Here is a 12840-nt window from a genome sequence, read left to right as displayed (position 1 = left end):
GGTGTTGTTTATGGTAGTGTGGCGTTCCGGTGAAGATAAATTGAAACCGGTGAGGTATTCGAAGCAAGCCTAGCGGCAGCGCTCTCGAAGCCACAGTTGACAGGTCATATTTTAACTACTAAGATCTTCCGCACTGTTCTTCATTCCATCATTCCGAAGAACAACCTATATTGTATGTAAAGAGTTTAAAGAGACTCGAGACGAGTTAGATTAAGTACAAGTACTATCTCCACAACGCTTCCCTCAACGAAACCAAATCGTAAGGAAACCGCCGCCACACCATATTATACGCGTTATTGTCATCATCGCTGTTTCTATTAATTTCCAGATTATAATATGAATGAGGCAAGAGCCGCTAGAAAACCTTATCAATGATCTACCTCGAGCAATGGTCGAATCGACTGGTCGCATGCCCAACATGAGAAGTTCATATTCATAACTTCATATACCTAGCTCTCTTAGATCCTTTCCTAGCAAGTTCGCGGATGTGTCTAATCAGCGGCTTGAAGCCACACTTCTTCAGCTGGATAACTACCTAGGTAGGTAGGTAGGTATACCTAATCCGGATGGCCGGTCTGGCCGATCTCTCCCCTAATTATTATTCGCTCATCTCCCAAAAGATGGCATCATGGCGGCAAATCGGCTGCTTGAGGGCATAAATTCCATCACCTACTTCTTAGATGGGATTGATCCCGACCCGGCTTACAATTAATTCCAAACCCCCACAACGCTACTCATATACCAATGCATGTTATTGGCGCTACCTTGGTGGTTGATTGACCAATGCAATTAGATGCAGGTCACTGGCTACCTAGACAAGACAACCAAAGGTTCCTCTTACCACCGTGGAAGTGGAACTCTATGCATGCAGTTTTTAGGCCGAAGACCATCACGACGGGACCAATCGAATATCCGGATTGGTTACCATAATTGACAGACTAGGTAACTCTTTCAATATTACGACGCTATAAATGCTACGTTCTTGAATAGCATGTTACATTAGAGATGGATCCCATCGGTCGGTATCTGGGGAAAGTTAGAGCTAAACATATTTCTCGGAAGAAAGCACCTCTCACAGCTCTCATAGGCAGGTAATTATGATGGAAGATCCAGGGTATAAGGTAAGGGGTTACTACCCCGCGAACTCCGGCATGCTCGGCGCAGACATCCGGCGCGTAAAGGGAAAGTATTCTACTATCCTCTACCATATAAGATCTCACGATGTGCCGTGACAACAACCCGATCTCAACTCCGGAAACGATATGGCCTGCCGTCCACTTCAAGCCAGCTTAGGAGAGGAGAGGGACACCGCACAAGACTAGACACATTCACATACGCACAGGGGTTACAATTCACTGCAGTGCAGACACCCGGGCAAGAAAAGGATAGCCGCAGCTAGACCGCCCACAGCAGGTCCGCACGACGGCCGAACACCACACGCAACCAGCCAGCCAGAAAAGGCACATAACGAAATCCACACTTGGCCCTCCAGGCTTTTCCCACGCTTTCGGGGCTCCGTCCGTCCCTGGCTGTTGGGCGCCGAGCTAAGAGCCCCTATGGCCTAAGACACGTCGGGTCATACAGCTGAGGGAAAAAAGGCAATCGCCTTCGAGGAGCTGCGTGTCTCTCGCGTCTCCATCTCGTTGGACCAACGCCTCCAATCCTTTTACCACCGCGTAGAAAACACACGCGCACACAGATCTTCTCACCCTCGTCCCGACCGGTTGCTCGTACCGAAGAAAAAAAAGAATTACGGTTCTTTTTGCATGTCTGCCGTGTGACACACCACAAGCGAACGCCTCTTGGACCCAAGACCAAGTCCTCGGTAGCTGTCAACCAGTTCTCTGGTCCGGAAGATCCCTGGTGTTGTTTTATTTTTATTGTTGCCATATTTTCAAGACATATAGTTATCTATCCTCGTCTAAGAGCGCCTTTCTAATTCTGGAAGATCTTGTGGCCATTGTCAGATTTTAGAATCGGATGATAAACATCCGCGTGGCTGACAAGGCCTCTCTCCCTTGCAGGCCTGGCGGCAAATCTGCTGACCTCTTCATAAGGAGGAAGGCGAAGAAAAGGGTCTCTAGGTATGCATAATCCAGAACGATAACTTATATTGCGAGTGCTGGTATAATTCTACCCGGTACATATAAGAAAGAAAGAAATCTTATGAGAAACTGAGAAAGAGATGCCAAGACACAATCGCTATAGGAGAAGAGCAAACTTCAAGGTTGACAAAAAAGCTAACGTCACTCTTTGTCGACTAGATCAGCTTAGATTCACCTTATTCGCCTTCATATCTACGACACCTGTCTCACACCATGAGATGTGATACAGATTCATAGTCGGGGCTTACTCTTTCTTCTCCTTTTGAGCTAAGCCTAAGGTTCACTTACACAACATTGGCATCATATTGGCCTGTGATGATTGTCAAATGTTTAGACAGAGACTCTAATATCTATACTCTTCGGTGACCGAACATCGCTTTCCAGTTATCACATTCGCTTGGCTTGTAGGTGGAACACCAGGACATTGGTATTCTTAATTGTCTATAATTTGTTCATCTATTTCAGTCGTCTGGACGTTACTGTTCCCGCTATTCTCACTTCTGAATCTCATATTCGTATCAACCCTGGCGGCTTGCTTTGTTTCCACTTTGCTACTCAAACTTCATCGACACTACAGATGACAAACGGAACATCACAAACATCACCGTCGCCATCCTCACATAAAGATGGTTAGGCTTAGGTTGGCTACCTGGCTCCACCCTACCTCTCCCACTCCCCATCCTGTAAATACAGACCACATAAAACAAAATCTCAGGCCCACAACTGAGATACCGACAGCCTCATCAGAGGAAAAAAAACATCATCTCCAAATATACCAGAGAGAAGAATCTGGTATTAATCTTTCTCACCTTTCCCACACAAATAACCCCATCACACCACCTACCCCCCCGCCCATCATGGCACCCTCCAAAATGATTACTCTCGCGCAGAAGATCAGCTCCGAGACCGAAAAGGTCGAGGCTTATTTTCAGGAACACGGTCTACAGACCCCCAACTTCGATGTGGACGCGCCTAGCGACTTTCCTGAGATGCCTGATGACATCTCTCGAAGCCGCCGCGAGATCATTCACGCGACGAAGGAACTTCAGGATCTCATGGTCGGTCCTCGAGAATCTGTGCGATGGATGGCCTGGAATGTAAGTGAGACATTTGAGTTAATTTTTAATAGCTTTTTTTCTCCGCTTTACCTATCATATCACTCCGATCATACATACCATATACACCTTTTTATATAGGGTTAGACATTATGCTGACATATGACATAATAGTTCATGGACACACAGAGCTTGCAGCTCTTGAACCACTATGAGATTGGTATGTTTTTAAACCCTGCAATAGCGATACATTAGATAATTACTAATAAATTTTCCTTAGCAAAACTTGTTCCCATCGATGGATCAATCACGCTGTCGGAGCTTCAGACTAAGACTACTCTGGACCCTACCAATCTCGCACGACTCCTCCGTCATGGCATGGTCAACCACCTCTTCCATGAACCTGAGGCGGGCGTGATCACACACACGGCAGCATCCCGACTTCTGCTCGAGGATGAATCGCTCCAGTCTTGGGTCGCCTTCAACACCAAGGACGTGTACCCGGCATCGGCGCACGTGATCGACGCCTTGAAGAAGTACCCCGAGGCCACGGGCCTCATGCAGACGGGCTTCAACTTCGCGTTCAACACGGTTGACTCAGAACCGATGTTCGTAACGATCGGTAAGGATCCGAAGAGAGCCAAGCGTATGGGGCAGGCCATGACGAGCCTTACCGGTGGAGAAGGGTACGAGCTATCGTACATCACGCAAGGCTGCGATCTAGCCTCCGTAGACGCGCGAGGCGGCACTCTGGTCGACCTAGGCGGCAGCCACGGGTTCGTGTCGCTGTACCTGGCGAAACAGTTCCGCAACATGAAGTTCGTGGTGCAAGACCTGGCCAACACGATTGACAGCGCTCCGAAGCCTGTCTGCGCCGACGCTAAGATCGCTAAGCGCATCCGCTTCCAGGTGCACGACTTCTTTAAGGAGCAGCCCGTGCGCGGCGCTGATGTCTACTACTTCCGTTGGATCATGCATAATCACTCGACTCCCTACGCTGTTCAGATCATTCGTAACCTCATCCCGGCTCTGAAGCCCGGTGCGCGTATTATCGTGAACGATTTGTGTCTCAGCGAGCCCGGCGTCGAGACTCCGTGGGACGAGCGCCTTATGAGGAGCATGGACCTCGTGATGATGACGCTGCTGAACGCGCAGGAGCGCGGAGAGGAGGATTTTCGTCAGTTGTTCAAGCTGGCTGGAGATGGCTTCGTTTTCAAGGTGAGTTATTTTATTCCTAGCACTAACCATCCATATGTTTAGAAGGGGAGGGGGGAGGGTGTTGGTATGAGATGAGATGAAAGAAGAGTATAGATGCTGACTACCTATTCATCACAGGGTGTTACCAGACCTAAGAACAGCCGCATGAGCCTTATTGAGGCCGTGTGGATGCCCGACGAACCCGACCGAGCTTCCACGGCGGAAAGCGACCCTCCCCTACAGCCTGCCCTCATCTAGAGGCGGCAAACGCGCACATGAACATGACGAAGTGATATGTACTGTTCTTTTCGAGGTACATGAGTGGTTAAGCCTACTTATTGGTCTTCGATACGAAACGGTGCTTTACTAGTAGGGAGCCGATATACGGCAGATAGTTCTGTGCATAGGACAACGGGTGGTTTTATTTGCTGGTAGGAGAGTTTCGCTATCATCGCTGCATAGCCGGAGGACAAAAGTTTGTTTGTGGATGTTTCTTTTCTTTTCTTACTTCCCCGGTCGCCTGAGCCTGATACCCAAATCCCCCCTTTACCTATATCCCTTGCGATTTGAATGGATCGATGACGTTACGATTGATGATGGGAAAGGGGGAGGATCTTACGGTCTAATATGGGCAAACTGGTTTGACGACGTTGATTACGATTGACGATGAATGTACGATAAAAGGGCCTCTACACAAGTCTGTTAATAATACTTGCTTCACGACACAACTAGCTGGGTGTAGTAACCTATTCGCCATGATTTTCTCGTGACTATGATAAAGGTAGTTAAGTTAATTTACATTTTTTACGATAATTAGCAGGTATTATTATCACGAGGAACTCTAAGAGGTTAATTCGGCCCATTGCTCCTCGGCACACAACCTTCATCGCCAGGTACGCACGATCCACAGGGACGATTCAAGGCTAGAGGCGGAGTTGCGGCGACGGAGTTTCGATTAACTCATTCGCTAAATAACGGGAGGCTCTTGAATAGCTGAGCATCTCAGTGGCTCATGATAGATGAAATTATTAAGCGAGCTCTCGGAGAAAGCCTCGAAGCGTTCCATCCGGCGCTTTCTCGGACCGGACCAGGTGTCGTAGAATTTTATAACAGGGTTTTAAGGCGCTGTTGTAGCCTTGGCGACATCGTAGAACACCCCAGATCTAGCATGCTCTCAAAATGTGGGGAAGCCTCCCGCCTGGAGAAGTGATCTCTCGCCTCCACAAATTCCAAGACGATCTCCGGGGCAAAGCCATTTGTGGTTTAGGCCGGCATGCATGACATCGATGTTAAAATTTGGGGTCGTCCTCCACAACTCATGCCCAGGGGCCGACAAACGACCGGAGCTACGAGGGCTTCCTGTTTGACACATGACGATTCATCTTCCCAATGCGATACACAGCGTAGCAACAAAGCATTAGAGCTGTCCATAGGCTCGGCGGTATGTGCAGAGATATAGTGGCGGTAGTTGTAAGATCAACGACATACTCTTCCATGAATCTCCATCATCCCCATAGTCAACTTCGGTCCTTCTCGTGCTTTCACCGCAATGTAGCCGGGACGAGGGCTTCGTCGAAGAGTATATAGATCCGTCCCGTCCGGCCCCAAGTCAACGAGATGAAAGCTTGTAGATCAACCCAAGATCCTCATCGCCAAGGTTCAAGATCACAGCCCCAAGACAACTCTTCAATCGTTTAAGCAGTATCCTTCATTCGCTACTTCAAAATGAGGGTTATCTCCGTATTGACAGGCGCCGGCCTTCTCGGCCTCGTACACGGTCACGGCTACATGACCAAGCCTCACAGCCGCACCCGCCTCGGACATGAGGTACACGGACCCGCCACGATAAGTTTCCCTCGGAGCGAACGTGATGCTAATCCATACCTGTTATCTTAGGCCGGCACTGACACTTGCCCCGAATGCACCATTCTCGAGCCGGTTACGGCGTGGCCCGATCTAGACGCGGCGAAGGTAGGCAGGAGCGGGCCTTGCGGATATAACGCGCGCGTGAGCGTGGACTACAACTTTCCGGGGGCGAACTGGGGCAAGTCGACGGTGGCTACGTACGCGCCGGGCGACGTGATCGACGTGGAGTGGTGCGTGGACAACAACGGCGACCACGGCGGCATGTTCACGTACCGCATCTGCCAGAACCAGACCCTGGTCGACAAGTTCCTAGACGCGACCTACACGCCGACGGAGGCAGAGAAGCAGGCGGCGGAGGACTGCTTCGAGGAGGGTATCCTCAAATGTACTGACGTGAACGGACAGACCTGCGGCTACAACGCCGACTGCACGTCGGACCAGAAGTGCTACCGCAACGACTGGTTCACGTGCGAGGGCTTCAACTCGGGCACCAGGTGCCAGGGCGTAGACAAAGCCGCGCTGAACTCTTGCTACACGAGTATCGCAGGCGGCTACACCGTGACGAAGAAGATCAAGATCCCGAACTACTCGAGCGAGCACACGCTCCTCTCCTTCAAGTGGAACTCGTTCCAGACGCCTCAGGTGTACCTGTCCTGCGCAGACATCGCGATCTCAGGCAACGCGTCATCTCCGGCCCCGTCATCCACCAAGACCAGTGTGTCCACCTCGACAACCAGCACCGCGTGCGCCGCTTCGGCCACCGCGAGTACAGTTGCGCTGACCTTCAACCAGGCCGTGACGACAGCCTACGGCGACACGATTAAGATCGTCGGCTCCATCGCCGCCCTCGGCAGCTGGGACGTGAGCAAGGCTCCCGCTCTCTCCGCTGCCAAGTACACGTCTTCGAACCCGCTGTGGAGCATCACGCTCTCCATGGCTGCGGGCACTACTTTCCAGTATAAATTCGTTAAGGTCTCGAGCTCCGGCACGGTTACGTGGGAGAGTGACCCTAATCGCTCTTACACTGTGCCCACCTCGTGCTCGCTTACCGCCCAGGATGTCGCGAGCACCTGGCGGTAGATAATGTGTTATTAGTTTCTTCGTTCCCCGTCGCGCGGTCTGGTGGACTTTGGTTTCTCCCGATGAGGAATTGATGTCCCTGGCCGCGGACCGGCTTTTGTGTGTTGGATATATGGGATGGATGAGGATATATACCTAGGGAATTCTTTCTTTGGCTAGATAGATATTTTCTGTATATGCATTTGGGGTTTTTGTGGGTTGTCTCTTAATTGCATATATGATGGGCTGATGAGGGTTTGATGAATATATGAAATTGCATGTGTTTTTGTTGTTGGTCGCTGATTGTTTCGTCCGTGTCATGATTCATTCCATGTTTGATTCACTTCATTAAATGTGAAGTTTGGGATATCCAGCTAATGTCCTTAGGTATCTAAGATATGAGATATTATGGAAGTGTCATCGAATGACCTTCTAAGAAAGCCGGCGATGTTCTAAACCGTGAACGGCGGACTTCTAGCTCGTCATCGTCTAGAGATGTACTAAATGGACTAAACCAGAACCCATCGAATACGTTTTGATGACGGCAATCTATGTCACTCTATGATGGGTATACCAATTAATGCGACTAATATCAGCTGAACGACCGCGATACTTGGCATTACCATCATCATGGCCAGTTTCTCCGAGGAAACCAAGCTTACAAAATCGAGATCGTATCGTGCATCCGGACTTCACCAATGCAGCGACAACTGCTACGACTAACTCCGTTAAGGGGTTTGGCAGCCCGGTCAGTGCCTACTTCGGTAGCTCGTTCAACTCTATGGCGATCGTACTCCGCTACAGCCAAAACCGACATTCAGCCAGGCAGTATTTCGGAAGCCATCCACCAGGATCACCGACAAATCGAGAAGTACTACGACAAGATCATCAATTCGAGTGACCATGACGCTCAGCGCCGATACCAAAACGCTTTCGTGTGGGAGCTCGCCAGACATACCATAGCCGAGGAATTGGTCGTGTATCCTTCGATAGAAACGGGGCTCAATGATGGTAAAGAGATGGCAGAGAAGGATCGTGCGGAGCATCAGATAGTACGTACGATAAATACATCAAGGTGTCCAAAAGAATACATGCTAATAAGCATTGCTTTTTCAGGCTAAAGAACAGCTCTACATATTCCAGAATCTTGAACCCGGAGACAGACATTTCATCCCCACCTTGGAAGCTTTGATGACAGACCTAAAGATGCATATCAGAGAAGAAGAAGAGCATGACCTCGTCAAGCTTGAGGAGGCCCTGCTTCCATCAAGATCGAGGAATCTAGCCGACCAGTTCGAGATGACGAAGGCCTTCACACCGACCCGCAGTCATCCGGGTGCCCCAAATAAGCCTCCGTTTGAGACAGCGGTGGGGCTCCTGACAGCGCCACTGGACAAGATCCGCGATATCTTCCGTTCTTGGCCTGAGGAATACAGCGCGAGACCGCCTTCCGGTGGCCCCGCGAGATGAAAAAGCACGGCGGCGTAAGTGGCTGTCGAAGCACCAATCAGCAGCACGAAGTGCTTGGCAAGCTTCTCAAGTGTATGCTACCTAAAAATATGCAGTCCTGATTCAATAAGTCCGCATTCTTTGGATCTAGCAGAGACAATTCTGCATCGCGTGGGTCGTGTCTCCAGCCCTACACGTAGTACGTCAAATTAAAGCTGTCATATACATCGTCTCACAACATGTATATTACGTTTAAAAATAGGTATTCGCCATTGGATAGCTCGTATTCCATGTCCCAAGTCCCTATCGAGACATGGAGTGGAATGACTTCCTGCCGTCGATTTAGCCTAATGGATGACTGCAGACAGTAGCCTCAAAATGACGGATCTCTATAGGTAAAACTTCGCGAATAGTCTGGTCTAGATCGATCAGTGCTACGTTGTGAACCAACGTTACTCAATAGCGACAAACTTTTGTAGCATGTTCTTGCCTCGTATCGTCAACGGTGTTCTGAGACGTATTACAGAAAGCAATTCCATATATATCATGATATACTCACGATAGTCTCAGGAATCCTAGTCAAGTTTAAACAGTTGGGAGTAACAGACACTACTAGCAGATCACGATGAGACACTACAGGCCTATCCTTGCTCTTGCGAGCTGCTTCACCCTCGTCGCCTCATCAGGGGCTTACCTGGAAACTCCAGAGCCATGGCAAGTAACGAGGCTTAACACGTTTTCACCCTCAGGACGTCCAGGCAGCGATGTGAACGCTCACCTATGGGCCAATATCACGAATCCTAGCCCCATCCCCGCCGGGCCCGGAGTCACATTCGACGCCAGCAGCGCGAACTGCACGGTGAACTGGGTCTATGCCGGCGATTATCCGTATGGCCATGTATTTATTTGCAACACAACGGACACCGAAGAGTCCTCCTCGTCTTCAACGTCAAAGTGGACAATCGAGGTCTTAGAGGCGAATGTCACTTCACCGTCGGCTACCACGAACATGGATGTCAGGTTTACGCTCACCACCAACCTGACGGTAGACGGAGATGAATATTACAAGGTCTTGGTCGGGACGCAACATTTCCAGGTTGGGGAGAATATGAGAGGGAGTTGTGGTGGTAGTGGTGTGGTTCGTAGACCTTTTCTCAAGTTTATTAACTAATGCTTTTTGGATATTATCACTAACTCGAGTAGTGTTCGTGGACTTTGAGGGACGAGAGCGTTCCGGTGTTAGTGCAGCCGACGGTTGTGGCTTGTCAAGGAACATGCTAACTAGTACTCCTGCGTCATGAAAGATACTCGTAAAATGATGTCGTGTTAGGTAATTGAATTATATGTGCTACGGTCGCATATTGTTATCTTGGAAGAATCCTTCCATATATTTGTACACAAATATCCCGATATCTTCATTCTCCCACCACACGAGAGCAAGCAATGTTCCACTGCTTCGTGGTCGTCCTGAATCCGCTCGTAATACGTAACTCCCCCAAGTCCATCCCGATAAAAACTCCCGAGGTTGAGCTCGGCGCTGCGCTGGATTTCTCCAATGGGTATTTCATATATAAGCAAAGGTTGTCCTATGTCCCACTACACTAGTAATATTTATCATACACAATCCCATCCAACCCAGAAATATAGGTATCTACGCAATTATTCATCGATCTTCTCTTCGGGGAGAGGCACCACAGGAAGACCCCAGACGATCTTGGGCTGGGCATTCTCGCTGCTCCATGCCTGGTCAAAAGCGATGCTCGACCACGCCGAGGCCTTTGATCCTCGCTCGATCATCTCGTCTTGGTATTCGCCGAGCACTTTCTTGATCACGGCCGTGTCGTTCGTCTTTATCTTCGCGAGGGCCTTTCCGAGGTTCAGCGCGTCGAGGAGGGCGTGGAAACCTCCTTCGCCTCGGACTATAGTCGTTATTCGTTAGTTACATTCTTCCTTATGGAGAAGGGATGGTATAATTACTTACATGAAGGCATAGCGTGTGCGGAGTCACCCATCAACGTAACCCTCCCGTGGGGCAGCTGGTCAGGGGTCATAGTCAGAGTCCAGAAGTGGATAGGCGGCTGCTTCATCCCTTCCGGTCCAGTCCGCACTACGATGGACCTCAGTTTATCCGGCAAGTGCGCCGTCTTCTCCAACGCCGTCTCGTACAGCTTCTCCTTGCTAGCGGAGTACGGCCAGAAGTTCTTGTCCGTGGCTCCCTCGTCGCGCCAGAACATGTTGTAGTAGTACCGCCCGGACTTCCCGTCTTCGAAGGCCTCGCTCAGCCCGCAGAAGAGGAACGAGGGGTTTTCGTCGTCCGGGCTTATGTCGACGAGGTAGCAGGAGTGGCCTAATGCTAGTTGCTCTTTCATCTCGCGCCCGCTGAGGATGGCTTCGCCGCTGATTGTTCCTTGGCGCGGCTTCCGGATGACGTCTTTGCCTCCTAGGAGGTATTTTCGGGCTAGTAGTAAGCGTATTAGTAAGGCAATATACCAGTTCACTGAATAGAACAAGATACTAACTTGGGCTGTAAGGCCCCTCTGCACCAACGAGGATATCACCGGTAGCCGAAGTCCCGTCTTCGAAGTGAACCGTCACGGTATCATTGCTTTCTTCGATGCGGAGAGCTCGCTTGCCGTATTGGATCGGCATATTCGTCGCCAGCCAGTTCCGTAGACGGGCTCGGTTCGCGCGGATGAACTTTCCGCTTCCGTCATCGCGCACGCCGAGTTTCGTGGTACGGTCATGTCTGTACCAGGCAAACTCATAGTTGTGCTTCAGGGGGAGCAAGTGGTTTATGAAATCGCGCGAGCCTAGGTCATCTGGAACTGAGGCGTCGAGTTCGTCGAGAATCCTTGATGCCAGTTAGTTTCATCACGATATCCTTTCAAGTGTATTACTTACGTGTGAAGACCGATTGCCCATCCTTGAATTCGAACATTATCGCTTGGGTCTCGTTCGAAGATCTCGAATGAGATGTTGTTCTTGCGCAGATTCTGACCGAGCAATAAACCACCTAGGCCAGCGCCCACGATCAAGACATGAGGAGAAGCTCCTTTCGCCATCTTTATTATCCTAAAGGGGTAATGATATGAGTACAATATTCAAGCTTCGATAACAGGTCGTTTGTGTCGTCTGTTCAAACTACGATGGTAGTAAGCCACCGAAGTGGTTGTCTTATATAATTCTGTTAACATCATGTTATCAACATCAACACCAGCTGAGAAACTCCCCATTGAGAAACTATACGCAGGCGAGGCTTCCATCGGACTAGAGTTTAACGAAGCAAGTGAGATAACATTCGGCTCGGCCATACCTACTGGTCCGAATATTTAAATCATGGTTGATATGCTTGGGTGGAGGCCAACCATCACGCGTCAACTATACGAGAGCAGACGATTCGACGATCCTGCAGCATCCCATAATGACTTACATGGTACCAGTACGTAAGCAGTCTTCAGGGAGCCTCACCGATTGTCAAAAAGATATCGACCTAACAGACGGTTGGATACACAAAGAAGCCACCATGCAGATAGTTGGAGAAATCATGAAAGTTTCGGAAAGGATATGTCTCTCTTGTACTAAAGGAGAACACGGCGCGGTCCGATCTCCATTTCAGTCTTGTTGCCATCGGTCAAGAGAAAAATCCCGCCAGATTACTGGATGTATCGGACAAGACGGTTTCACAACCTAATCGTTGTCGTGTTACACCGCGTCTTCTTGCAGTTACTCAGCCAAGGTCTATCCCGTCATACCTAGGTAAGTACCGAGGGAAACAAGGAACTCTCGATAGGAATAACTAAGTTAACTCGCTTAGAAAAGGTCAACCAAGTGGAAGCTGTCAGAATCATAATTAAGATCGTAAAAGGATTCAAAGGATTGGGTATACCGCCTCGTCGTGGTTCCTATCGTAAAATTTACAATTTTTCTGTGCCACATATCATCGTGGGACTAGGACTCGTCATTTTACGGTTTTCGGTCGTTTGATGCATGCTGATGTGAGCAATAATCAAGGAGAAGGAAAACCTCGTACTTCCGAATAGCCACGGAATTACCAACTAACATAGCAATTTCGACAGCCGGCTTAACCCCGTTGTGATCCGTAGGTGGTA

The 12840-nt window shown here is 49.5% G+C and overlaps 5 protein-coding genes across 5 annotated transcripts; 4 read left to right on the top strand and 1 right to left on the bottom strand.

The window, feature by feature from the left end:
* The first annotated feature begins 2401 nt into the window (after positions 1-2401).
* GGS22DRAFT_121743 (S-adenosyl-L-methionine-dependent methyltransferase) lies at positions 2402-4632 on the top strand. The gene is made up of 3 exons (XM_047958246.1): positions 2402-3202; positions 3335-3380; positions 3441-4632. The coding sequence occupies exons 1-3, from the start codon at positions 2732-2734 to the stop codon at positions 4418-4420; spliced, it is 1497 nt and encodes a 498-aa protein (XP_047819779.1). The 5' UTR covers positions 2402-2731; the 3' UTR covers positions 4421-4632.
* A 1450-nt stretch (positions 4633-6082) lies between these two features.
* Positions 6083-7303, top strand: GGS22DRAFT_179016 (carbohydrate-binding module family 20 protein; the record flags this gene model as incomplete). Its single annotated transcript, XM_047963640.1, has 2 exons — positions 6083-6184; positions 6254-7303. The coding sequence occupies 2 exons, from the start codon at positions 6083-6085 to the stop codon at positions 7301-7303; spliced, it is 1152 nt and encodes a 383-aa protein (XP_047819778.1).
* A 321-nt stretch (positions 7304-7624) lies between these two features.
* Positions 7625-8967, top strand: GGS22DRAFT_159403 (uncharacterized protein). The gene is made up of 2 exons (XM_047960785.1): positions 7625-8334; positions 8399-8967. The coding sequence occupies exons 1-2, from the start codon at positions 7981-7983 to the stop codon at positions 8750-8752; spliced, it is 708 nt and encodes a 235-aa protein (XP_047819777.1). The 5' UTR covers positions 7625-7980; the 3' UTR covers positions 8753-8967.
* A 71-nt stretch (positions 8968-9038) lies between these two features.
* On the top strand, positions 9039-10149 carry GGS22DRAFT_121685 (uncharacterized protein). The gene is made up of 2 exons (XM_047958244.1): positions 9039-9869; positions 9935-10149. The coding sequence occupies exons 1-2, from the start codon at positions 9357-9359 to the stop codon at positions 10010-10012; spliced, it is 591 nt and encodes a 196-aa protein (XP_047819776.1). The 5' UTR covers positions 9039-9356; the 3' UTR covers positions 10013-10149.
* Positions 10150-10211: 62 nt separating this feature from the next.
* On the bottom strand, positions 10212-11972 carry GGS22DRAFT_121713 (putative monooxygenase). The gene is made up of 4 exons (XM_047958245.1): positions 11633-11972; positions 11251-11582; positions 10713-11189; positions 10212-10650 (listed from the first exon to the last, which is right to left on the bottom strand). The coding sequence occupies exons 1-4, from the start codon at positions 11791-11793 to the stop codon at positions 10391-10393; spliced, it is 1230 nt and encodes a 409-aa protein (XP_047819775.1). The 5' UTR covers positions 11794-11972; the 3' UTR covers positions 10212-10390.
* Positions 11973-12840: the final 868 nt, after the last annotated feature.

This window comes from Annulohypoxylon maeteangense, assembly GCF_022496945.1.
Source record: "Annulohypoxylon maeteangense strain CBS 123835 unplaced genomic scaffold GGS22scaffold_6, whole genome shotgun sequence".
In the NCBI taxonomy this organism is placed as follows: Eukaryota; Fungi; Ascomycota; class Sordariomycetes; order Xylariales; family Hypoxylaceae; genus Annulohypoxylon; species Annulohypoxylon maeteangense.
The sequence above is the reverse complement of the archived record's forward strand: the minus strand, read 5'-3'. Positions and strand labels throughout refer to the sequence as shown.

Coding starts and splice junctions, on each gene's coding strand:
- GGS22DRAFT_121743 (XM_047958246.1), top strand. CDS start 2,732: ATGGTTAGGCTTAGGTTGGCTACCTGGCTCCACCCTACCTCTCCCACT. Junction 3,203..3,334: donor TGCGATGGATGGCCTGGAAT/GTAAGTGAGACA, acceptor ATGACATAATAG/TTCATGGACACACAGAGCTT. Junction 3,381..3,440: donor CTTGAACCACTATGAGATTG/GTATGTTTTTAA, acceptor AATTTTCCTTAG/CAAAACTTGTTCCCATCGAT.
- GGS22DRAFT_159403 (XM_047960785.1), top strand. CDS start 7,981: ATGCAGCGACAACTGCTACGACTAACTCCGTTAAGGGGTTTGGCAGCC. Junction 8,335..8,398: donor ATCGTGCGGAGCATCAGATA/GTACGTACGATA, acceptor TTGCTTTTTCAG/GCTAAAGAACAGCTCTACAT.
- GGS22DRAFT_121685 (XM_047958244.1), top strand. CDS start 9,357: ATGAGACACTACAGGCCTATCCTTGCTCTTGCGAGCTGCTTCACCCTC. Junction 9,870..9,934: donor GTTGTGGTGGTAGTGGTGTG/GTTCGTAGACCT, acceptor TAACTCGAGTAG/TGTTCGTGGACTTTGAGGGA.
- GGS22DRAFT_121713 (XM_047958245.1), bottom strand. CDS start 11,793: ATGGCGAAAGGAGCTTCTCCTCATGTCTTGATCGTGGGCGCTGGCCTA. Junction 11,583..11,632: donor TGGGCAATCGGTCTTCACAC/GTAAGTAATACA, acceptor ACTGGCATCAAG/GATTCTCGACGAACTCGACG. Junction 10,651..10,712: donor CGCACACGCTATGCCTTCAT/GTAAGTAATTAT, acceptor TAACGACTATAG/TCCGAGGCGAAGGAGGTTTC.